At 50.0% G+C, this 24505-nt stretch overlaps 1 protein-coding gene across 4 annotated transcripts in view; it reads right to left on the reverse strand.

Annotated features, from left to right (window-relative positions):
• TOX3 (TOX high mobility group box family member 3) overlaps positions 1 to 22456 on the reverse strand; it is a 107558-nt gene extending 85102 nt beyond the window's left edge. For all 4 annotated transcript variants that reach the window (XM_066349483.1, XM_066349486.1, XM_066349482.1 and 1 more), the window contains exon 1: positions 21918 to 22456. In XM_066349483.1, coding sequence (XP_066205580.1) covers positions 21918 to 22004 — 87 coding nt within the window. In that variant the 5' untranslated portion in view covers positions 22005 to 22456. The remainder of the gene's footprint in view (positions 1 to 21917) is intronic.
• Positions 22457 to 24505: the final 2049 nt, after the last annotated feature.

The raw sequence follows: 24505 nt of genomic DNA on the forward strand, positions 1-24505 counted from the left end.
CATTGAAGCATGTGTTTCCTTCAAAATTAACATTCAGGATCAGTAACATTATTCATCGGACTGAGGGACTATTTGCATCTTCTCTTAGGGGCTGTCGTCTTTCCAGAGCATGGAGCTGTTTATCACGGTTGGTTATGACCAGTGGAATGTCACTGTGGACATTAAGATGTCATAAGCTATTATGAATCTCTGAAATTCTGCATGTTGTATTAAAAAAAAACAAAACATTATCTTGAACCAAGGCATCAGAAAAATAAAAATAAACCCTGGAAGATGTGAAATTTAATCAGTCGCTGAATCCAACAGGACCTAAAATTGGTCTATTTTGGTTGTTAAAAATCATTCTGATAAGACATTAGATGGCCGGAAAGAGAAGGATATATTAAAGACCGAATTTGAGAAATGAATTCAAATGCATTTTTTTTAAGATGGTTGCAATTTTTTGTTCCTAAAATTACTATGATTTACATGTAGGGAGCACTAAATGCAAATGATTTCAAATCACCCCTGGGACGTGTACATGATTACAGAGTCTCTTAATGAGCTTTCAGAAGACTTCCCGGAACAAGACATAAAGGAAATGAGCGCTTCCGTGCCCTTCTGGGGACCCAACTCTCACGACAAGCGCACAGCCACGCCTCCTTCCTCGTCCCGCAGCCAGTCCAGCCATGCCTCCTTCCCCATCCTGCAGCCAGCCCAGACACCCTCTAAAACAAACACCCAAGCGCGACCCTCGGGGCAGGCTGAGCTGTCAAGTGCCTGGACCTTGGAGCCCAAACCCCTTGAAGAAGTTGGTGTGCTTGTTCCTCTCCTCCTTTTGTCCTCCTCCCGGAAGCCCTCCCACTGGAAAAGAACGGAAAGAAAACAGGATCTGGCATCCAGAGGCACCTACCTACATGACCAAGACAGGAGAGCACACACGAAATAAAAGAACAAATCAAATCCCACTTCAGGCATATGCCCACCTGTTAAGTGAGAAGAAGCGTGCGTCCTGCCATCGGTCACGTTACCAGCACCTGGAGGGGCGAAGGCTAATTTCAAATCACTGGCTAACAGTCAAGTATTTATGAATTTACTCCACTGCTTCTGTCCTACCCGAGGGGGTGGGGGCGTGAAGTACAAAAGCAGTAACTAAAGGAGGGCCTTTTCTCACGCCTCTGCTGCTTCCCAACACAGGGACGTCCATCTGTGTGCCATGGGGCAGGGGCACACGCGTGTACGTGCACGCACACACAAACACACCCCTCCAACACCCAAGAGAAACTGGAGAAAAAAAAACAGTGCACCACGGTCCCATTGAAAGATGCCCCCAATTGAATTATTTGTCCCTCTTTTTAAACAGTAAAAACACTGGTCTGCTCCTGTGCTCTCATTTAGATCTTCAAGAATTAGCTCTACGGGAACCGCCCCTGTTGTCCAAAGTAGCTACTCTTGACAAGACTTTCCCACTACCTCTAAGCCGTTCTCCATCACCCCCAGTGGCTTGAATCGTCTCGGGCTTTTCTGCCTAAATTTGTAGTGCCTCGAGTTTAATTACCCCAGAACAATCCAGTCATCGACAACCAACTAAGAGTGTGAGCTTTTTTTTTCCCCTCCATAAATCTATTCATGGAGATTCCACCAAGCCGGGAATGTCCAGGGAAAGATTCAATAATCAGGGGGAGAAATGAGTTGCAGAAACTCAAAGGGAATAGAATAGCCAAAGCAGGAGATTACGCAGCCAGGAGATGAAGGCTCACTGAATTAAACATTCTTAAGCAGACTTACATACATAATGAATTGGTCAATTCTGTCCAATGTTTCTGAAAGAGATTACCCTTCCAACAAGCCAAATGAGTGTTCAAGGATGCTCGCTCGGATGGATTCCTGAACAAAATAAGTGTTAATCACTTTATCTCCCCCAATCTTTTTTTTGTGAAGAAGAGCAACTTTCATTTCCATAAAGCCTTGAAATAGTTGGCTGGCAGGGGATGGGGGGGTTGAGGCGGGAAGGCTGGTGAGAGGGTGCAGACAGTGAAGTCCCTGAAAAGGGGGATTTCCTGACAATAAAACCCTGATCAGAGCCAGAGAGGGGACACTGTGGTCTGCACCATCCCCCACTTCCCTTTGGGAACTCCAGGCATGGCAGAGAGGGGCGGGACGTGGTGACAAGTGCTCTGGGAAAGAGCGACCAGGTAGACTTTGAGGGGGGCCGCCTAGGAAATGCCAGACCAGCACAATACATTTTCTTGATATTTGCTTTTTTTAAACACATTGCCACAGGATTCCTTATAGTCTGTCCATGGTTCAAAGAAAAACAGCCCTGGCCAGCTGGCTCAGTGGGAGAGCGTTGGCCCGGTGTGTGGAAATCCCGGGTCCAATTCCCAGCCAGGGCACACAGGAGAAGCACCCATCTGCTTCTCCACCCCTCCCCCTCTCCTTCCTCTCTATCTCTCTCTTCCCCTCCCGTAGCCAAGGCTCCACTGGAGCAAAGTTGGCCCAGGTGCTGAGGATGGCTCCATGGCCTCTGCCTCAGGCGCTAGGATGGCTCTGGTTGCAACAGAGCAACGCCTCAGATGGGCAGAGCATCGCCCCCTGGTGGGCGTGCCAGGTAGATCCCTGTGGGGCACATGTGGGAGTCTGTCTCTCTGCCTCCCCGCTTTTCACTTCAGAAAAATACCAAAAAAGAAAAAAACTGTCAAGTAGTCAGCCTATAGAAAGTCTAAGGAAAGGGGACTGAATATTAGCATAAAATCTTGCAACTAGTTATTTAGTTACTGAGATCTTTTTTTAGGTACTGAGATTTTTCTGCACTCCATCCAGGCTCAGGGCCGGGTACAAAAGCAACAAATCGACATGGCCAACAATTACTATCCGAAACTCACGGTTTGCAAAGCCAAAGCTATTTCTTAAACGTCTGTGCCAGGAGTCCCCAAACTTTTTACACAGGGGGCCAGTTCACTGTCCCTCAGACCGTTGGGAGGGCTGGACTATAAAAAAAAAACTATGAACAAATCCCTATGCACACTGCACATATCTTATTTTATTGCGAAGCATCTGGAGGCTCCAAGTATAGGTTTTTCTGTTTCTGGTTGAAGATCTTGTTGAGTTTTGGGGGAGATTTATCGGTATCGCTTCCTACTCCACCATTACTCTGACCCACATATCTTATTTTAAAGGAAAAAACAAAACGGGAACAAATACAATATTTAAAATAAAGAACAAATAAATTTAAATCAACAAACTGATCAGTATTTCAATGGGAACTATGGGCCTGCTTTTGGCTAATGAGATGGTCAATGTCCAGTTCCATATTTGTCACTGCTAGCCGTAACAAGTGATATGACGTGCTTCTGGAGCCATGACACGTGCGTCCCGCATCACTGGAAGTAGTACTGTATGTGAGCGATGCCACGCTTTGCGGCACCACCATATACAGTACTCCTCTCACTGACCACCAATGAAAGAGGTGCCCCTTCCAGAAGTGCGGCGGGGGCCAGATAAATGGACTCAGGGGGCCGCATGCGGCCTGCAGCCATAGTTTGGGGACCCTTGGTCTATGCTCTCACGCCATACACAGTAGCCATTCCATGCACATTTGGGGGATAAGTGAAGGAAGTGAAGAAGAAAAGACTTCTGAGCTTGGGGTTCACATGACTCAGGACTTAAAAAGAAACTATCAGATATACTGAGAACAATCAAACACATGAAATCACCAACTTGAGTGGGCCCCATGAATTCAGAAGAAGTGACACAAAGCATATACATCCCCGACACGCAGGTCCTACCTAGTCTTCTAACATGACCGTGGCGTGGCACCAGTCACTGGTGGTGCTTTAACGATTCATCCCAAACACCTTTGTGACTGATTTAGTTCAGGCACCTGGAGACAGAGGTGGGTCCTAACGAAGCCAACTCCCCAGATCAGATCGTGACACTCATTCCTTCTAATGAACAAAGACCTTTCCCTCTTGATCCCCCCCCCCAAAGTTACTCAGCTCTGCAAATTCTAAGGATACTTTTACTAACCCACAGAGACTGCCAAACAGAAAAAAATAAGGTGACAGGACAGGTGTCTCTTCACTCAGTTCCGATGCCTCCTTACCAGGCGACCATCTCCTCAAAGTGGACGCTAGCCTTCCCAGCTATTCTGAGGGACACTCAGGGATAGAGGTGCCTTTTAGCTCCACAAGGCCCACAGAAATAAATGCTCTATATTTAGACAGATGCCCTTTGGAACAAAGGAGTAACTCATCCCAGTTAGCACTTTTTAAATGACAAAACCAGAAAGGTTTCCAAAATATTCTTCCAACTCATTGGCTTTCCACCAGGGGCAACTGGCCCCTCTGGGGAATAGTTGGCAATGTCTACAGACATTTTTGGTCATCCTAACGAGGGGGGCTAGCCACTGGCCTACAGTAGGCAGAGGCCAGGGATGTGGCTACACTTCCTCTAATGCAGCGGTTCTCAACCTGTGGGTCGCGACCCCGGCAGGGGTCAAACGACCAAAACACAGGGGTCGCCTAAAGCCATCGGAAAATACATATTTATTATAGACCCCGGTGGGGGTCGAACGACCAAAACACAGGGGTCGCCTAAAGCCATCAGAAAATACATATTTATTATACAATACATTTTTAAATAAAATATGTATTTCCGATGGCTTTAGGCGACCCCTGTGTTTTGGTCGTTCGACCCCCGCCAGGGTCGCGACCCACAGGTTGAGAACCGCTGCTCTAATGCATAGGACAGACCCACAACAGAGAAGTACCCGGCCCGAAACATCAACAGGGCCGAGGCTGGAAAACCTTGCTCACGTTATATGTTAAGATATTGAGAACAGAGGGTTCGTCCATCAGTGTTCAAGTCCATTAGGTGTGAAGTCCGCCTAATGGTGCTGTTACCATATTGGGATATTTTGAGGTCAACTTCTTCTCCCATAGTCTGTGTTCAGCCGTCTTTCCACATGTTAAGAAATTTACCCAAGCATAGGATAAAAATACCTTGGAATCATAATGATAGCCAACATCAATGAGTGCTTAGAATAGACAGAGTTACAGTCAAGATTTACAACAACTCTCTGTGTAAAAACTATTATTATTCTCTACACAGGGAGAGTATTTATTACACACAATAATGCCACGCTACAGGTGGGTTTGTGAGCCCCTAGACTCTAAGGGCTACAGAGCCAGGCTTGATCTGTTTGGTTCGCCACAGTCTACCCAGCACCCAGCAGAGCAGGACCCCCATTTCAGAAATGAGGCATAAGGACATATTGATAAGTGCCGGAAAGGGGTTCGCACCGGGCCTCCGCCCTCACACCCTGCCACCCTGCTAACTGGTGGATGTTCGGAGTCACTGAACTCCATCAGACCCCTCGGGTCCAACCTGAGATAAACAGAACCATCAACCACCTGAGTTGGAAGGACTCGGGCTGCTTTGCAAAGTAACCAAAATAGAGTTTTCTGCTATTCAGGGAGCTAATTAAACAAAACAGTGACGATGACCGCCCCCGCCCCCCACAACAGTGGTAAAGTACATTGGCATTGCCATCAGTCACCTTAAACTAAAGCAACCTAAGAAGGTGGCTGGTTTTACAGGCAGTCTCTGAATCGGGGTAGGGCTCCTGCTGGCAGTCGGCGGGCTTCCCCAAGCCAAGATGGCGTGGCTTTCTCACAGAACCAAGTACCCGGGTGCGTGCAGAGACTCTCCCTGGCCACAAGGGAGCCAACTCCCTGGGATGCAGGTGTGGGGCGCTCAACACTGGACAGCTGGTCCAGGTTTGTCCCACTCAGCATAGCCTCCAGGTAAAACGAAAACCCCATCTTACTTCAGATGGAGGGGGACCACGGCATGATGTGACCTTCTAGGAATTCAAGCTTTTCTAATAATAGTAGAGTTCGAATATTATTTGAAGGCTCGGGGAGTGTAGCATTTTCTCTATGTGCACTATTTCAATAGATTTCATCCTTCTGGGGGAAATGGCCCGTAGGTAACAAACTCGAGTGCTTTAAATTGAGAATGACATTCATTCCTATTAAAAAAAAAACACAAGGGGGGAAGAAAATCAGAGTGTGTTTTCTGGTTTTACAATATTGACACCACACGCACACTTTACACTTTTCTTTTCTTCCACAAACACTTCCAGTGTGGCAACTTCTCTTGTAGAGAGATATGCAAAGTGCCCTTGACGTTATACAAATATATTCACTGTGCCTATAAGCGCTTTCAGTATTTATTCATAACCTGCTCTTCTCCAGCAAAAATTGGGGATGACTCTTCAAAGTCAATTTGATTTTAAAGAGAGGAGTAATACTTATAAAAATCAAAGCAAAGAAAAAAAACAGAATTAAGACTACACTAAATCCAACATGACCAGCACATAGGAATTGATATCCTATCGTCATGAGACAGTTTCCAAATGGGGCTTCTTTTTTTTTTGTTCCCAATTACGGTTGACAGTCAATATCACTCTGCATTAGTTTCAGGTGCACAGCGCAGCGGTCAGACAGTCGTATACTTTACAGAGCGCTCCCCTGATGTTTCCAGGACCCACCTGACACCACTCACAGTTATTACAATATTACTGACCAATTCCTTATGCTGCACTTCATTGACCTGAAAGGAGTAAAAGAGGCTAAGTCATCAAAATTAATTTTTTTTTTTTTTTTTGCATCTGGAAATGATGGAGATGCTGATATCAATGATTAAAATCCGACGAGGAACTTTGGGGGCAGGAGCAACGCATGTTGCATGTGGCTTGCGGCTTGCGTGGGATCTGAACTGACGGCAGGCAGTGAAGTGGGGACACCCCACAGAGAGAGCTGCCACAGAGGAGACGAGAATGCAGACCAAGCCAGCGATGAAAACTGGAGGCCCTGGGACACAGAGGTGGCACACATGGCCCCAAGTCTTCCCTGCTCCCTGGACCCGCGCCCCTTTGTCAGGTGATGTTGCAGCTCTTCCCTTCAAGAAATGGGCCCTGCTTCCTTCCTCTCCCCAGGAAGCTGGGCTGGCTGTGCAACTCGCAGAAGGAACAGTGTGACGCTTCTCTTCCTAGACTGCGCTCAAGGGCTCTCAAGTACCACTCGGAATGCTGCCACCTCCAGGCTCTTGTGCACACCTCAGCATGTGGAGGTGGGTGACAACAGCCAGGAGAGAGAGAGGGGACCCAGCTGACGGCCAGCCAAGCCCCAGAAGCAAAGCTGCCCCGGGAGCCTGCAGGAGACAGAGCAGGCACCAGGGAATCTTCCCACCGGGCCCCACCCACACGGCTGACTTACAGAATCGTTGAGCAAAATGTGTTGCTTGTTTAAACCGCAGAGTTTCATTTGTTACACGGCAATAGATAACTGATACAACAGTGGGGTGGGAACAGCTATGGGCAGAAAAGAAGGTCCACCTATAAAGGGCTAAACATACAGAGGCCAGAGCCAAGCTTTGGGAGGTCATTCTCAGTGGCTAGGAAGAGGCTGACACAAATGACAGAGCTAAAGCCATCAAAGTATCCAAATACACAATATTACGGAACTGGGGGTGAGAGGGAACAGAGACAGGGGATGTCAAAGAGTCATCAGAAAAGCATAACTGGCCCTGGCCGGTTGGCTCAGTGGTAGAGCGTGGGCCTGGTGTGCAGGAGTCCCGGGTTCGATTCCCGGCCAGGGCACACAGGAGAAGCGCCCATCTGCTTCTCCACCCCTCCCCCTCTCCTTCCTCTCTGTCTCTCTCTTCCCCTCCTGTAGCCAAGGCTCCATTGGAGCAAAGTTGGCCCGGGCGCTGGGGATGGCTCTGTGGCCTCTGCCCCAGGCGCTAGAGTGGCTCTGGATGCAACAGAGCGATGCCCCAGATGGGCAGAGCATCGCCCCCTGGTGGGCGTGCTGGGTGGATTTCGGTCGGGCGCTTGCGGGAGTCTGTCTGCCTCCCCGTTTCCAACTTCAGAAAAATACCAAAAAAAAAGCATAACCCCTGGGCTTAGAGCCAGAGCTGGCCTAAAGTGGCCAGTGCACACTCTAGGGTGAACGAAGCCTCCTCCAGCCGGGCGGAGCTCCCCGGGGAACCGAGGGGACACTCCCATAGTCCAAGGGAACAGAAATTGCCCGCAAGGTGTGACGGAGCCCCAGCGCAGGGAAGCGGTGGAACCCTCCGCTAGAGATTTCTTGTTTGAGAAGCTGTTCAGAAACGTGTTAGAGACAGTCCGCAGAATCAGACAAAAGTGGCAAAGTGTAAAATAGTCCTTTCTCTGAACTCAGCGTCTTCAAGGGAGGCCGGGAACCGCCCGCGGAGGCAGCATCACCTGGGACCAGGTGCGCAATGGCGCGTCTCAGGCCCGCCCCAGACCCCCCGCTGGCCTCCGCACAGCCCACAGAGACTGGGAGAAAGTCATTCTGCTTTGAGTCCCTTTCAAGCCCCCAGACAAAGCCCCAACACTTACAACCCCCCCCCCCACCTTTTCAATGAACAGAGAGCAGAGCTTGGGTAAGCAAGGGCTCCAGTGAGCTTCCCATAATACCCCCACCCCACCCACCGGGGTTTATTCTCAGGATTTTCTTCTATGTGTGAGAAATGATAGAATCTTCCACCTGTGGTAGTCTTAATTTCCCATTAATTTACTTAAGGGGAAACAGTGAGTCAACCGCAAACGCGGAGCATACCGAAACGCGGACGGAACGAGGAGAGAAAAGTCACGACAGGGAGGTGGTCCCTCAGACCGAAGACGGGAGATCTGGGCTCGTTCGGAGCAGGAAACCAAGCAGATACAAGGGGCGCTGTCAGCGGAACTCAGAATACTCAACCGTCAGAACGGGGTCAGCGTCCTTGGAAGGATTTCTCCCAAAGGGTGCAAAGGCTCTCTCTCCCGAGGTCTGGAAGAGAGAGGGATCTGGGTCCGAGGCAAGTGAGGGCGGGCGACAAAGGAGTGAGTCCCATCAGAGAACACCACCACGCCCGCCCGCCCTCCAGGAGGGGAGAGGTCAGAGTCCCCACCTCAGAACGAGGTGGGGCTGGTTTGACTGCGACTCGACTCGGAAGACTGGAGAGACTTGGACTTCCCATGGTGGAGAATGCCCGAGACCACGCAGATGAATTAAAGGGTTTTCTGTAGCAGGGGCCCAGGTGGAGTCAGGCAGCCTGCCTTGTTGAGAAGGAAAAGGGACACGGTGTTCAGTCATCCTGACGTGGGGAAACGAGACTAACTGGAAGGATGACACAAAACACATCACCAAAGCAGAGGGGACCGAGGCGGTGGCATGGGGGACAGCAGACAACGGCTTTGTAGTTGAGCCTGCATAAAGAATCAGGGGTGAGCAAGGGGCCCACGGATTAAATGAGAAGGAACGTAAAGGACCAGCGAATTCTAGGGCAGAAGAAGATTCTCTGAGTGTGTGGAGATGAGAGGTAAACTGGGTTTGATCAAAAACGAAACACATCAATTAAAAATAACATCATCTGGAAATGTGGACAAGTGCTCGAAACTTTGTTTCCAACCCTTAAGACTTGAGAAAGGCTAGCACAAAAATCCAAGAGGCGGTCTGCAAAGAAAAGAAAAGTGGGCCTAAAATACAGTACTCATAAGCCATTAAAACTAGGACGGGGTTTGTAGTTCCGACAGAGAACATAAATCATCGGGTATTTTGAGCACGCTCCAAATAAGACCGGCCCACTGAAGAAAATATCACAGCGTCTCACCAAAGGAAGAACTTCCAAGGAGTAAACGAAAACCAAAATACTGTGTGAAGTTTATCAAAATATCATACTGTAGTTTATACACAAAACCTCAAACCTATAGATAGATACCCAAGAAGGGTTCCTTGGGCCCCACCCATCACTCACTCCCACACACCTGCTACATACACACTCCGTGCTGTCCCATCTACCCACTCGTCCCTTACACAGTAACTGAGTGTTTCACTGGGCACACGCCAGCCTCAATACAGACTGTGTTTCCTGGGTAGCTTGTAGTCACAGATGTGGCCATGTGTCAGAGTTCTGGCCAGTGAAAAATATATCAATGTCATGTGGCAGCTTCTGGAAACTTCCCTTTGCCCTTGACATTTTCGTCCTTCTTCCTGGTTGGACCATGAAGATGACTGGTGCTCTGCCCTGAATTAAGAGAACAAGGGTCACATGAACACTGGACGTAGCTTAGCTCCCAGATGTCTACGAAGCCACCAGACCAGCCCTGGACTACTGACCCCCTACACTTCATTAGGGGAAAGAGAGAGAGATGAGTGTCCACCTCATCTAAGCCACTGCTACTTAAGTTACTGTTTTTCTGTTACTAGTGGGTGAATCCTAGCTAACACACCCATCTTTGCTTGTATCCAAGTCTCCCCTCCTTGGCCATTTCTTCACCAACCTGGACTCGTGGATGAAGAACAGTCGCTTCCATTACCTCCTTCATGTTTCCCTCTACCTGTCCTTCTCTCGTTCCTGCCTAGGCCAGACCCACCACTGACCCATCCTTACCCCCACTGCTCAGTCCCGTCACCCTCCGGCACCTGAAGTGCTGACAGAGGACATTGAAGATAAAATGTAAGCCTAAAAACTTCTACCAGGGATCCTTACCATGGGAGGCAAGCTCCTTCAGAACAGGACAAATACATCCCCCCCGCCTAGAAGCGACTGGCACGTAGTAGGTCCAACATAGGTTTATCCAAAGATTAAACAACTAGATCTTCTCAACAATAGTTTTGTTCATCCCTAGTGCACTCGTACGGGAGTTTCCAGACACTAGGCACGCAGTCGCCAGCAGAAGCCCCTCCCTCAGGGAGCCTGAATACAAGGGGGGTGGGCGGGGGGTTTATACAAGAAACATGTGACTAATGAAATAAACACAAATTCAAACAGACATGTGCTGTCAATAAAATAATGAGGGCAGGGAGATCGTGACTGGAGGGACGGGGGAAGGGTATTTTAAATATTTAGGTATTACATTATGAGCAGACTGAACTTGAAGGCTTCGACATGAATACTGAGAAACGGATCTTTGGAGAAAATGTTTCAGAGAGAGGGAACGACAGGTGCCTAAGGATGGGGAGCAGGCTGGGGAGGGAAGGCCCCAAAGCAGGACGGAGGGAGGAGTGGAGGAGAGCAGGGGGAGGGAGGAAGGGGGAGAGCAGGAGGAGGGAGGAGGGGAGGAGAGCAGGAGGAGGGAGGAGGGGAGGAGAGGAGGGGGAGGGAGGAGGGAGGAGAGGAGGAAGAGGGAGGAGGGGAGGGAGGAGAGCAGAGGGAGGGAGGAGGGAGGGGAGCAGGGGGAGAGAGGAGGGGGAGGGAGGAGGAGAAGGAGGGGGAGGGAGGAGGAGAAGGAGGGGGAGGGAGGAGGGAGGAGGAGGGGGAGGGGAGGAGGAAGGAGAGTAGGAGGAGGAGTAGAGATGAGGGATGAGGCAGTAGGCGATGCCAGACCTTGGGCTTGTCAATCAACTCCCACACCCATTCTATTCTCATTCTCCCCTATCCCTCCTTCCCTCCCCACCCCCTTTCCCCCCTTCTCCCCATCTTCTCTTTCTTCCCACTCATCTCAAAGAAGGGTTAGCAAGCTTTTATTTCAAGGCCAAGGGCCCTCCATCCCAGGACCAGCGAACCTCCCCATCCCTCTTCACTCCTCTCGACTCCCTATCTCAGGCGTTCTCAGGACTGTTCCGAGAACATCTTCTCATTAGCTAACCGCCATGCTGTTCAAACTGTCGACGGCTACGGATCTGCCCACCTGCACCTGCAAACGAACCGCCCACACACGCTACTGCACTAGGACCCACGGAATAAGCCCTCAGGTCTTCCACCGGACATGCTCGTGCCTCCGCGGCTGTTCTCAACCAACCACGTCTCCCACCACCCAGTCCCATGTGCCCTCCTTGCCCGCCCCAAGCCTGCCAGCCTCTGTGAGCCCTCGTCCCGGTCCCACCGTCCCTCGGGGACCTCTCCCTCATCCCAGCTGCTCGTGGAGCACACTCGCCTACATCGATCACCGGCCTCAGCCGACAGCATCCCCTCTGGACACCTATTCACCACGCACACTCTCTTCACGAACACCCACCAAGATATCTGCTCCCCGAACGAACTACAGGTTTCTTGAAGGCAGGCCACGTTTAATTTCAGCCCCCAGCAAGGGCATCCCCAGGAAGTCCTTGATAAATAATAACTACGATGTGCATATTAAATGGGCACAGGCCGTTGTCAGTTTCCACAACGCAGCGGCAGCGGCACAGACAACTCATCCCCAGAAACCTTGAAAATCGCCAAGCTCCACGTCAGGTCACACCGTCAGGTCACGCCGCAGTGTAAATGGGCCCTGCCCCCACCCCACACCCACTCTCCCTCTTTATGACCTCGGCATTTCGCTCTTCCTCGGAGGAACCACCGCTGGCGGAACAGTTAGCCCAGGTGGCGTCCAGGGGGACGGCAGGACCAGCTCCCCCCCACGCCGGAGATGGGTGACTTTGGGCCTGGGCATGTGACCCCAGTCTGCCCAATGAGACTGGATGCAGACAAGGTACCAGACAAGCGGGGAAACAGGATCGCTGAGGCCGAGCTGTGGGGCTGTGACTCGGGACCGCTTCTGGGCCCCGCATGGCCCTGAGAGGAGAGTCTGATGGACAGAGGACGCCAAACACGGGAAGGCAGCGCTGACCTAAGCAACCCGGACAGCCCCCAATGCAACGCTGGACCCACCACGCCTGAAACAAGACTGACAATCTCTTTCGTATTTCACGCAGTCTGAAGACATTTTCCCCGCCATCAAAAGGATTTTCACTAATCACAACACTTTTTAACCACTTCTCCCTTAAATACTTTGATTAGAATTTTTCAAAATAAGCCCAACAATAACAGTTGAGTTTCTCATTCAAGATGTCGGCATAAAGAAGTAGCCACACAGACCGACTGGGTGTACCTAATGTTCAATATTTCTACATTTACCATATTTCCCCAGGTATAAGATGCTCCCATGTATAAGACGCACTTTAATTTGGGGGCCTGAAATTTTGAAAAAGAAAATGCATTACATAGAAGTTATTGAACTCAAGTTTTACTCATCATAAAATCCATACAACTTTTGATCGCTGTCAAAACTCCCATCCATTCGCCTGCCCTCATCTGTGTCTGATGACGAATCCCTGTCTTCAACAATGAGCGCAAAAATAAGCGCAAAAAAGCGGAAATGCAAGTACAAAATTCTACAACCACTGTGTAAGACACACCCAGTTTTTAGACCTCAAAATTTTCGAAAAAATGTGCATCTTATACATGGGGAAATATGGTAACTCATACTACCCCTCCCCAAGAAAATCAGCATCCAACCAATTATACATATTTCATAAATATGTTTCTAGTCGGGTCAGCATTTGGGACTTCCACTTCCTATGTGTAGAAGAGATTGAAAAGGGAATGTCAAATGATGATTATTACACAGTACATCAAAGTCCCTTGCTTGTTACAAATTAGCTCTAGAAACTGCTGAGAGAAATCGCTCAATAGGGTAGAGTGACTTCTACATCAATTTAGAATATAAAAAAAACTCACTGCCATTATCATTTTTAATATAATTCTTCTATATAAACAATTCAGTCAATGTAGAAAATGCCACATTAAACTTATAACATTTGGAGGAGAAAAGCCCAGCTTGAAATCTATCTCCTTCAAAAGAATGAATCGCTCTCGTTCAAATATGTATTTAGAGTGAAATCCAAATACTTCTTGATACTGGCCAATTTGTTTAACTTGTGGATTACCAAGACATTCAAATTATTCTTTTACAAACAAAGTTACATTAAGATTAAAGACAGAAGTTAGCCATACAAGACATTCCAATGGCTGGTATGTCTTGCACAAGCATGGAATGCATTTAAGAGAACATGGCCTCCCGAAGGAAGGGATTAAGGGTCCAAACCTAGGGAGCAAATAAAATAAAATGATCTACTATTAAGGGAGATGATAAAACCTGCCAGGAGCTCATGTGGACCTCAACTAAAAACTTCTACTCATATGTTAACAGGTGTGTGTGTGTGTGTGTGTGTGTGTGTGTGTGTGTTTCTTATTTGGGGAAAGAGCTGACTCCACCTTCAATTTTTTTTTTTTTAATTTATAAGCATCCTTTCTTATTAACCAAACTCAAAACAGATTCTCCAAGGTACTTGACATTATTAACATGTCACAAAATCCAATTAGAAATTGCACTTCTTACATAAACAACAAAATCCCATCAAGTTTTAATTCATAAATGGCTGACAGGGTTTTAAATTATGTTATTGAATATTATGCATCATTCCCACTTAATAGCAACCATTTAAGAATATTTCTTTCCAAATCACTATTAAGACAGAAAGGATATATCATCACGCCAACACACACACACACACACACACACACACACACACACACACACACACACACACACACACATATACTCCCTCAAATCATTCTTATAAACGATATAGTACGATTTTGAAATTTCCTGAGTTCCACACATGACTTCCTCTCTAACTGGAAGCTGAACTAGCAAATACCAACCAACCCACTGGAGCTGAGACATGTCCTCTGTCCCCTCACTCACGAAGGAGTCACGTCCATTTCCATCACTTTCCCATACATAGGCAGGATCTTGACTTTGGTCTTCAGCCCTGAGCTATCCCTTGCGTTTCAGGGCACTGACTGGTCCAAGTGCCTACTTGATGTCTCTGTGGGGATATTCCATACAAATATCCAAAATCAGCTCTATTTTTCCTTCCAAGCCAGCTTGTCCTCTGACCTCTCTGCTTCTTCTGGTCAAGCTCCTACCATTTGTCCAGGGCCAAGTTCTAACATCCAGAGTCGCCTCTGTGTCTTCCTTCTCTCTCCCTATGTTACAGAGATGCTCAGCTCAGTGCCTCCCTCTTCTCCGCATCCAAACTCACATCCCCTTGTTTCAAATCCTTCTCACACCTTTAGTTCAGTGGGGGTAAGGGCATCCTCCCTGGTCCCCTCACCTCTGGTCTTACTACAGGAATCTAGTCAAAAAATCAGATCCATATTCACAAAGTACGACTCCGACCAAACCACTGGCCCAATCAAGATTCTCCAAATGTCCTCAGCAGTAGGCACTACTGGCTTTCTTTCCAACAGTCCTCTTCCTCGGTAACAGAGCATAACATCAAATATGCTCATGTGACACTGCCCCCCAGCCCTAGGTGACATGGGATTGGTCTAAGCCAATCACAGAAGTCTCCTTCTTTGTCAATGATTGTCCTAGGGTGAATGTGTGATTCACTTCTCATCAATAAAGAGTCTAGGCCCTGGCCGGTTGGCTCAGCGGTAGAGCGTCGGCCTAGCGTGCAGAGGACCCGGGTTCGATTCCCGGCCAGGGCACACAGGAGAAGCGCCCATTTGCTTCTCCACCCCTCCGCCGCGCTTTCCCTCTCTGTCTCTCTCTTCCCCTCCTGCAGCCAAGGCTCCATTGGAGCAAAGATGGCCCGGGCGCTGGGGATGGCTCTGTGGCCTCTGCCCCTGGCGCTAGAGTGGCTCTGGTCGCAACATGGCGATGCCCAGGATGGGCAGAGCATCGCCCCCTGGTGGGCAGAGCGTCGCCCCTGGTGGGCGTGCCGGGTGGATCCCGGTCAGGCGCATGCGGGAGTCTGTCTGACTGTCTCTCCCCGTTTCCAGCTTCAGAAAAATGAAAAAAAAATAAAAAAAATAAAAAAAAAATAAAGAGTCTAGTGGATCTGTGTCCAAGAAAGCCTGTCCTTGGTAAGAGATGTGCAGAAGGAAAAGTGGTCCTTTGCTATCAACCCCGCTCCCCATCACTAGCTTGCTCCCCGTCCTGCATGCTGTTACGTGAGGCTGTGTTGCCTCAGTGACAACACTCAACAGTGACCGGGAGGAGACTGCTGAAATACCAAAAGTGGCAAAATAAAAAGAAAAGCAGCCCAGGCCGGTTGGTGGTAGAGCATCAGACTGGTGTGTGGAAGTCCCAGGTTTGATTCCCAGCCAGGGCACACAGGAGAAGCACTCATCTGCTTCTCCATCCCTTCACCTCCCCTTCTCTCTCTCTGTCTCTCTCTTCCTCTCTCTTCCCCTCACACAGCCATGGCTTGATTGGTTCGAGCAAGTTGGCTTCAGGTGCTAAGGATGGCTCCATGGCCTTGCTTCAGGCACTAAAATAGCTCAGTTGCCAAGCAACAAAACAAAGGCCCCAGATCAGCAGAGATTGCCAGGTAGGGGGCTTGCTGGGTGGATCCCAGTTGGGACACATGCAGGAGTCTCTCTGCCTCCCTACCTCTCACTAGAAGAAGAAGGAGAAGGAGAAGGAGAAAGGATGAGGAGAAAGAGGAGGAGGAGGAGGAGGAGAAAAGCAGAGGGTCCTTGAAGACATAATTGAACCATCTAAAACAGTGGTCCTCAACCTGTGGGTCGCAACCCCGGCGACCCCTGTGTTTTGGTCGTTCGACCCCCGCCAGGGGTCGCGACCCACAGGTTGAGAACCGCTGATCTAAAACAACCCAACACTGCCTGCCTAACGACTTCTCTGTCAGCAAATTTCCTTAGAGTTTATACCACTGTTCGTTGAGCGTTGTTACCTGCAGCCCAAAGCATTCCAGCTGAGTCAGTTGACAGAGCACAGGCTCCTTGCCTTACCCTGACAGCCCTCCGGGTCATGCTACTCACAGCAGCCCGTGAGTACCACCTGGGAGACCAGCCACACCTGTGCTGCGGTCTCCTCCAGTCGGAGGGTGAGGTCCGACACTCCACGCCGCGGAAGGCTCCCCAGGTGACCCACGCATGTTAAAGCTTGAGAAACACTGCTCTAGAACAGGGTGACAAACTGCTTTCCTCCATGTCATCTGCGAACCTACGTACCACGAGGAACACGTGCTCTGTGTGTCCCCAACCACCATGATCTCATGTCACCAGGTTTGAGCATCGTTGGTTGTTCATTCAATGTTATCTCTCCTCAATCAAAGTTTTCGAATTAGAAGCATCCAGGGACCCAAGAGGAATATAGGATGAGACACAGGGACTGGAGACCACCCTAGTGAACAGGGAAGAGCAACACATACATGCACACGCACACACACACACACACGTGCACGCACAACACACACGCACACACACACGTGCACACACACAAGCTACAAAATTAAAATTAACAGATGCTTAATTAAATGTCTACAAACTGTAACTCATCAACTCAGATACAGCATCCTATCCTATTCAATGCAGGATGTGGATGCATTTTAACGTCTGATGCAATGTCAGAGGGAGCCCAGATCGAGAGAGCTTGGAACCTGCCCCTGGTCTGAAAAAGGCCGAGGGCCAACCTGGAACCAACCTTTCCGCCTTAAGTCTTGTCTGCCTTACAGCAATCACAAACCTTCTTTACCCAACTCTCCCACGCCTTTAGGCCAGTCACTCCAAAGCAGGATCCCCAGTTGGAAATGCAAAAAGCATTCTGAACTCACAGACCATACAAGCACGGACAGACAGCAGGCCAGATGTGACCCGTGGGCTGCAGTCTGCCCACCCCTGACCCCGAACTATTCCATTGCCTTGAGAGCCTGAAATTCACCAAGGAGAGAATCCAAATGGTCAGATTAGAACTCCAAGGGAAGTGGTCAGATTCCACTTCCACCGCTCAAATGAACTGTCCACACAGCAGGGCATGACAGTGGGACTGTCCGTGCGGTTGACCATAAACCGTAGTGACTTCCTGGAAAGTGATACTGGATCCTTATCTCCATATGAGTTTGTCTAAGACCCAGTGGCAGAGAAACAGTACACAAGTCTGTTTTAAGGGCCCACATGATGGTTTTCATTATTTGTTAATTTCCTGCCAACGTTTAAAATTCAAAATATTTCACATAAAAATTCAGACTATCCATCCCTCTCTTGTAAAAATAATTAGAGGACTGGGCCCAAATGTTGGCATGGCAACAATCTACTAATGCTGGACAAGGCTACCCCTGTAAATGGGGCACATTATCCCTAGACCATAAACCCTGTCATCACAGAGGGTAACTGGCTGTCCCTACAGACATTTGTTATGGCTCAGGGTCTAAGGTCCTTAGAAAAAAATCTCATTTCTGTTTCACAATGTGGCTTCAATCTCTTCTCTGAAGACCTGACATGGGAAAATATTGAAATCTCTCTTTCTCTCACCTGCTCTCAAAATTTAACACCCCCCATCCTCCAGACCCTAGAAATGAAATCATTAGTTCTCATGTGTCAAGTTCACAAGATCTTAACCTAAGAAGAATTTCGATCAAATCCCCTTCTCAATATGGTCTCAATTTGAACCACCGTCTCCAAGAAGATAGATAAATGACAAATTACCCTTCAGGTCCTCTTACCCTTCAAGCTGGCTGAGATAGGGGGGCCCAGTGAGACAGAGTGAACGCGCCCACATCAGAACATCTTAATTAAGCAGAGTGATCAATAGCACACTGAGTAAGTAGAAAAGCATGGTTTGGCACTGATGGGCTAAAAACAACACAGAACTATTCTACATCGGGTAAGAAGTGAACAGCCATGTTGTAAAAGAGCAGGGGAGACCCCAAGAATATGCAGGACAAGCTAGTCACTAAAGTTAGTCCAAGTGCCTTCCCTATTAATTAATCCACTGTGTAAGTTCACCTTACACTCACATTAAATACAATAGCTTATTTTGACAATTACATGCCCATTGATGTGCTCTATATAACCTTCTTACTGGTAAAAGAACAAATTGGACCCAGGGAAAGAAAAAATCAGATAGATAGCTAATGGGTCACCAATCCCCTGAGTACACCACAAGACCTTTTTGTAAAAAAAAAAAAAAAAAAAAAAATTGTATGTGTGTTAGTTTAATTTGTTGGCCACATCAGAAAAAGGACTGTTCAAACAGATTTTTTCCACTGGAAAATAAAATGGAAATTAGCCCTTAGAAAACAGAGATGACTTTAAGTTTATACATCAGTGGCTGGTTCATGAATTATTAACTGATTTTAATGATCTTGGCTATATTTTATTTGAAGTTATTCTGCTACTTGCAAGGACTTTTGAACCCTCAAAACTCTTTCATCCATTCTCCATAGATAGAGTACACTTTCAGGAGTGCTGACATTTAAAAAGGGTCCATATACTCACAGAACGTCAAGATAATATACATGCAAATAATTTTTACAAAGCAGTCTGGTCATTTGTGAGAGAGAGAGAGATGAATGAAACCCTATTATTCACGGTTTGTAAATAAATTTAAAGATAAGCGCTAACTTTTCACTTGTTAAGCCTGGAGGGGAGAGTCCAGTATTTCTTCTAAAGTTTCCCAGATGGTCATGAAAGCAAGCAAGGGCAGAGGCCTACTGTCTTTGAAATCCATCATTTCTCATCCAGAAAGATAATACATGTCATCAAGTTAAGTCTCAAAGAGATTAAACAATTACAGGTATTTTCAAATAAAACAAATGCGTATCTTTGCATGCCAGTTTTTCCATTTTCCCTGTAAACCGACACTGAATAGCACCACTTCAGACACACAAGTTAGCTGTGAAACAAACGCTATAAACCTTTAATTAGCACTTGCTGTTTTATACCCATAAAGTTAATACTTCCTTTTCTACTCCATTCTCCCTGTAAAGAAAAATTACAAGGAATAAAATGGGGCTTTTCACTCCTGAAATGAAGAGTAGGAATGTACAGTTTTGTGGCTCAGTTTAAAGGTTATTGTGCGTGTTGGTTTTGTGGTGTTGTTGTTTTTTTTTTAATTTGCAAGGAAGTGCAAACATCCCTGATAATAAATACAATTTGATTTCTACCGATATGGAGCACTGTATCTAACTTTCATAACTCGGGTACACGCAGCACTTTAATGATGACCAGGCTGCTGAATTACTAAGAAACCAAGTTCTCCCAGGCAAACAGCTGCATTCAGAATAGATGAGGGTAAAACAACTTGCATCCTCCCTCCTGAAGTTAAACATGCATCTCAATAAACAATGTCTGTTTTCCAGCTTTCTATACCCTCCCTGAAATAAAGGTGCCACGTTTCAATGGACTCAATATAGCCTTTCTCAAAAAATAAATAAATAAAAAGAGTCACACACAAAACACCCACAATTTCCTCTGGTCCCTTGAAGTACCCTTGGGATCCTAGTGAACAGAGAGATTGGCCACGCATTGCAGTGACTGGATTAGTACAAAAGGTTTCTATTTTGGTGTCATTCGAGTGTTGCTGATCTTAAATCAGAGAAAGTAGTTACATTAGGCAAGGTAATGGCTTCCAAAAATAAGAGCCTGCCCAGTTATACAAGGCTTGCACACACAGGCCGGGTTGTAAGGAGATAAATAATACCCCACTGGAACAATTAGGTGGAGTTTCAGAAACACTACATACTTAATCAGGCTGCCTGAATCCCTCACTGAGCATACATTGGGGACTTTTTAAGGCATTTAATAACCCAAGTAAATCCAAAGTCAGAGGACAGACACTAAACCTTAACTCTGGCTACAGAGCCTTCTCTTATTCTCTATGCTTAACGTATCACTCTTGGAATTTTGAGAGCATGAACGCCCCCCACCACCGAAGGGTTTAAAACACAGTTGAATCATGTCTCTCCCTTCTGCACTTGTGGGGAGGCCCCTCTGTGTCAGGCACGGGGCGAGGACGATACAGGGTGAGGATGAGAGACCCTAATGGTCTGCCACAAACTTTGGCCCCAGAGTTGGGCACATAGTATAAACAAATAGAAAGGAACACGAGGCGCTATCAGCCACAGGGCACAGCAAACCGCTGCTCGCTCTTCATACAATTCCTCCTCTTCCTGCCATTTATTCACTAGTTTTGAATAGCACCTTTTGCGGGACAGGCTCCTTATTTCCTCCTCTGTTATCCAAGCAATCATAAACAAACTACGATTTGAAAGAAAGGGGGAGGGGGAGGAGGGAGGAGCAGAGGGGGAAGGAGAAAGAAAAACCACATTCAAAAGGCACAAGCCATCCAGGGCACAGCTCTTTCTCTGAATATCGCCCTCAGGGCTTCCCCCAGAGCTTGGCCCTGCGGGCTTTGAAGCGGATCGAGACCCCGAGTTCGCACCGCCCTGGCCGGAGTGCTGCGGCCCTCGCACAGACTCGCTGCTCGGAGCTGCTCGAAGCTGCTCGGAGCTGCGCCAGCCAACCTTCTGACATCCACCTTCGGCCACCAGAAACGCTCTGTCCTCGAAGTTGCGCTGGGGGAACTGGAGGAGGTGGGGTGACCCGGGGGGTGGCGTTCAGGTCTCCAACCCTGATCTCCCCAAAAGGCAAAACTTACCCCTCCCCAAAAAAATTAAAGATGAGAAGCCACCAGTGCTAACAGAGAAGAGCAGGCACCTTCGTTTTGTGGTCCAAAGCGACCTACAGGAGCTTAGCAAAAGCCACCTGCGAGGGTCCCACTCCACCCCCCAACATCCAGGGCGCGCTCAAAAGTTTGTTCCTTTCTTTCCCTAAGCCGCTCGGGGTCCGGCTCTCCGTGCGCAGGGGAAGTAAGAACGACTGAGAGTGGGGCAGCGAGGTCATCCGACCATGAGATTAGGGACTGCCGCGCACCGCCCCCCCCCCCCCCCGGGGCTGCGGTCCTGTTGACTAATAACAACAAAGAATCACACGCAAGTCCCCTCTTTCCGTCTCGGGCTGCTCTCGGTCCTCTGGGGCAGGAAAGGAGAGCCGGCGGGTTGGGGGGTGGGGGCGAGAGTGGGAGGAGAGGCGGAGGGCAGAGGGGCAGAGAGAGGGGAGTGCCTGTAGAGGGACAAAAAGGGGACAAGGCGGGTGGGGTGGGAAGGGGGCAGGAAGAAAAGGGGCAGAGTTGGGCAGAGACGAAGGCGCAAAGGGAACAGAGTGGAGAGGGGTGGAAAGAGGGGAAATAAAGTGCAGCAGGCGATAGGATGGAGTGCGGGGCGCGCCCAGGATGGGGAGGTGGCTGCCGCCCCGCCGCCCCGCCGCCCCCACCCCGGCCCGGTCACCTTGCTGTAGCCGTAGTACCCCAGGCACTGCGCGAAGTCCAGGCCGGCGGGGTCCCCGGCCGCCGCGGGGTAGAACCTCATATCCATGCCGGAGCCGAGCCCGGGGCCGAGGGCCGGGGGCCGAGGCTGGGGCTCGCCGGGGCGGGTGCCCGCCTCCTCGAAGCCGCTAGATCCACCGTCGGGGGCGCCCGGTCGGTGTTGTCCGGGGGGGCGGCGCGCGGACTCCCGGCCAGAGAGGCGCCGCAGCCGGAGCCCAGGGAGCCCGGGAGCCCGGGAGCCGCGGCCGCAGCACACAAAGGCGCGGCCACGCGAGCCGCGGGAGAGCGGGAGGCGGCCCGGGGGACGCGCCCCTCCGGGGCACCGAGGCAGCGGCGCGCGCGGGCCGGGCGCCCAGGGCACGGGGCGCGGCGCGGGGGCGCGGGGTGCGGCGCGGGGGCGCGGGGCGGCGCGGGGAGCTCAGGTGCGCCAGGCGAGGCTGGGACGGCGGCGGCGGCGGCGGCTGGGGCCGCTGCTCCTCCTCCTCCCCGGGCGGACTGAGGAGAGGAGCCGCGGAGACAAGGGGCCCGGCCCCTCCCCTCCTTCTCCCCTCCTGCCTCCGCCGCTCCGCCCCTCCCACCGCGGGCAGCTGGCGCGCCGCCCGCCCCGCCGGGGCGCTCCCCGGCCCGGCCCGCCTCCCGGCGCGCCCGCCTCGCCCCGCCCCGCGCGGCCCCTGCCCCGCGCGGCCCCTCGCCGCTCACCCCGCGCCGCGCGCAGCCTTCCCCATCGCCCGCGCCGCGGCCTCCCCCTCCCCGGGGCCCCTGCTCTTCCCACCTCGCCCCCTTTCCCTCTCCGGTCCTCTTTGTCCCCGCTGCCTCTGTGCGCTCCTCGCTCCCTCCTTCCTTCGGCCGCTTCGGCCGTCGCCCGCCCGTGTCCCCTGTGGCCCGCTCCCGCCTTTGCGACCGCTGGTGCTCTCGGCCCCCAGCTCCTGCCACCCGCGTCCACACGCCGTCCGCGCCTGTCCCACCCCAATTTCGGTCGTTTTCCTCTCCGCGTCCCCGATTCCTCTACCCCGCTCCCTGCCTAACCCTACTTCGGTCCCCTGCTGGGAGGCACCTATCCCAGGAGCAGTGTCTGCGGGGGGCCGGGACCCCACGGACACCTGTGGTAGGGTATTGGGGCCTGACCTCTCACAGGTAGGCAGTCTTGAGGCTTCCGGGGGTAGCCACGTGTCGGTTCCCTTCGTGTTTCCTTCGCTCTTGTTTGTATTCGGAAGGCATTTGAGTAACTGGATCTAGGCGGATCGTTCACTGCTCTGGGAGAAAATGTTCCCACTTTCCTAAAGGCTCAGGGTCCTTACACTGCACTCACCTACCCCCTCGTCATTTCTTGCTGTTTCTTTAAGCTACGTTTCCACCCCCACCCCACCCTGGCCCAGCCTGGCCCGGATTGACTGCCTCGGGTTAATTGGTGAGTTTGGTTCCCAGCCTTGGCCAAGCAGGGGACTTTCTATACTACATAGTTGAGAACATTCAGGGAGAGGTTTTGAGATTTGCCCTGTCCCCGGAACCTGCAGATTATTTCGAGCTGAAAACAATGAAAGCCCAACAAACTCAGGAAGAGTGTTCGTGCCTCCCTCTTACCTGCCTAAAGAGACTAAACAATCTCCTTCGGGAAGGGAGCCTGAGCATAGGCACCCCGGAGCCTAGGCAGTGAGTGTTGGCAGACCGACTGGAGGCATCCGAGCAAAATGTCTGTTCCTCTGTCCCATTGTCTCCGGGTGGCCCTGCAAGAACTTCCCAAACGTTTGCCTGCCTCCCTCTCCTGTTCTCCAAAATGACATCTATTCCTCATTTTGCCTCACTGTCTTTGGCTTTTCCATGCTTATGTGAATTCCCCACGCACACGTATTAACATTTGATTTTCTCCAGTTAATCTGCTGTGTGTCATTTGAATTGTTCGACCAGCCAGAAGAACTAAAGGAGTAAGGGAACAGCTCCCCTCACCCCTGCCTAAGACAGCACCCTCCCCAATTGGGTGATTTCGGAGGTACTTCAACCAGAAGGGTGAAATGTACAGATGTTTTTACCTGACACTAAGGCTGTGTCCCACTGTCACCACTTGCTGGCCCAGGGCCTGAACTTGGTCAAACAAGCATCACAAGGGGTTTGCATCTCTTCTGTTCTCCAAAGCGGGCACTTGCGCTTGGAGACACCTGTGTATATATCTTCTCCCAATATTATTTTTCTGAAACCAACCAGGAAAAATAAACTTCAATTAGGTGAAAGTTTGTGTATCTGCTCTTCTCTTAGCAGAAATTTTTTACTTGGAGATGGCAGGAGAGAGCAGCGTGTATTCAGGAATGGAACAACTGCTCACATTGTCCCTGAGTTGATGAGGATACCCCCACCCCCAAAAAAGCTTTGGTCTCCCCTCCGGAGTCTCAATTTAACGCTGACAACCCAGCGGAGCTCCCTAATGGCCCAGCGGGTCGCACAAATTGGCAGTGAGCTGAGATATTATCAGGACAACACCCCATAGAGCAGGTTCTTGAAACGCAGAAGTGGAGGCCCTTTCTCTGGGCCACTGGGCACGCCTGTGGCCTTTCCACC

Source organism: Saccopteryx leptura, chromosome 9 (genome assembly GCF_036850995.1).
Source record: "Saccopteryx leptura isolate mSacLep1 chromosome 9, mSacLep1_pri_phased_curated, whole genome shotgun sequence".
Taxonomy (NCBI): Eukaryota; Metazoa; Chordata; class Mammalia; order Chiroptera; family Emballonuridae; genus Saccopteryx; species Saccopteryx leptura.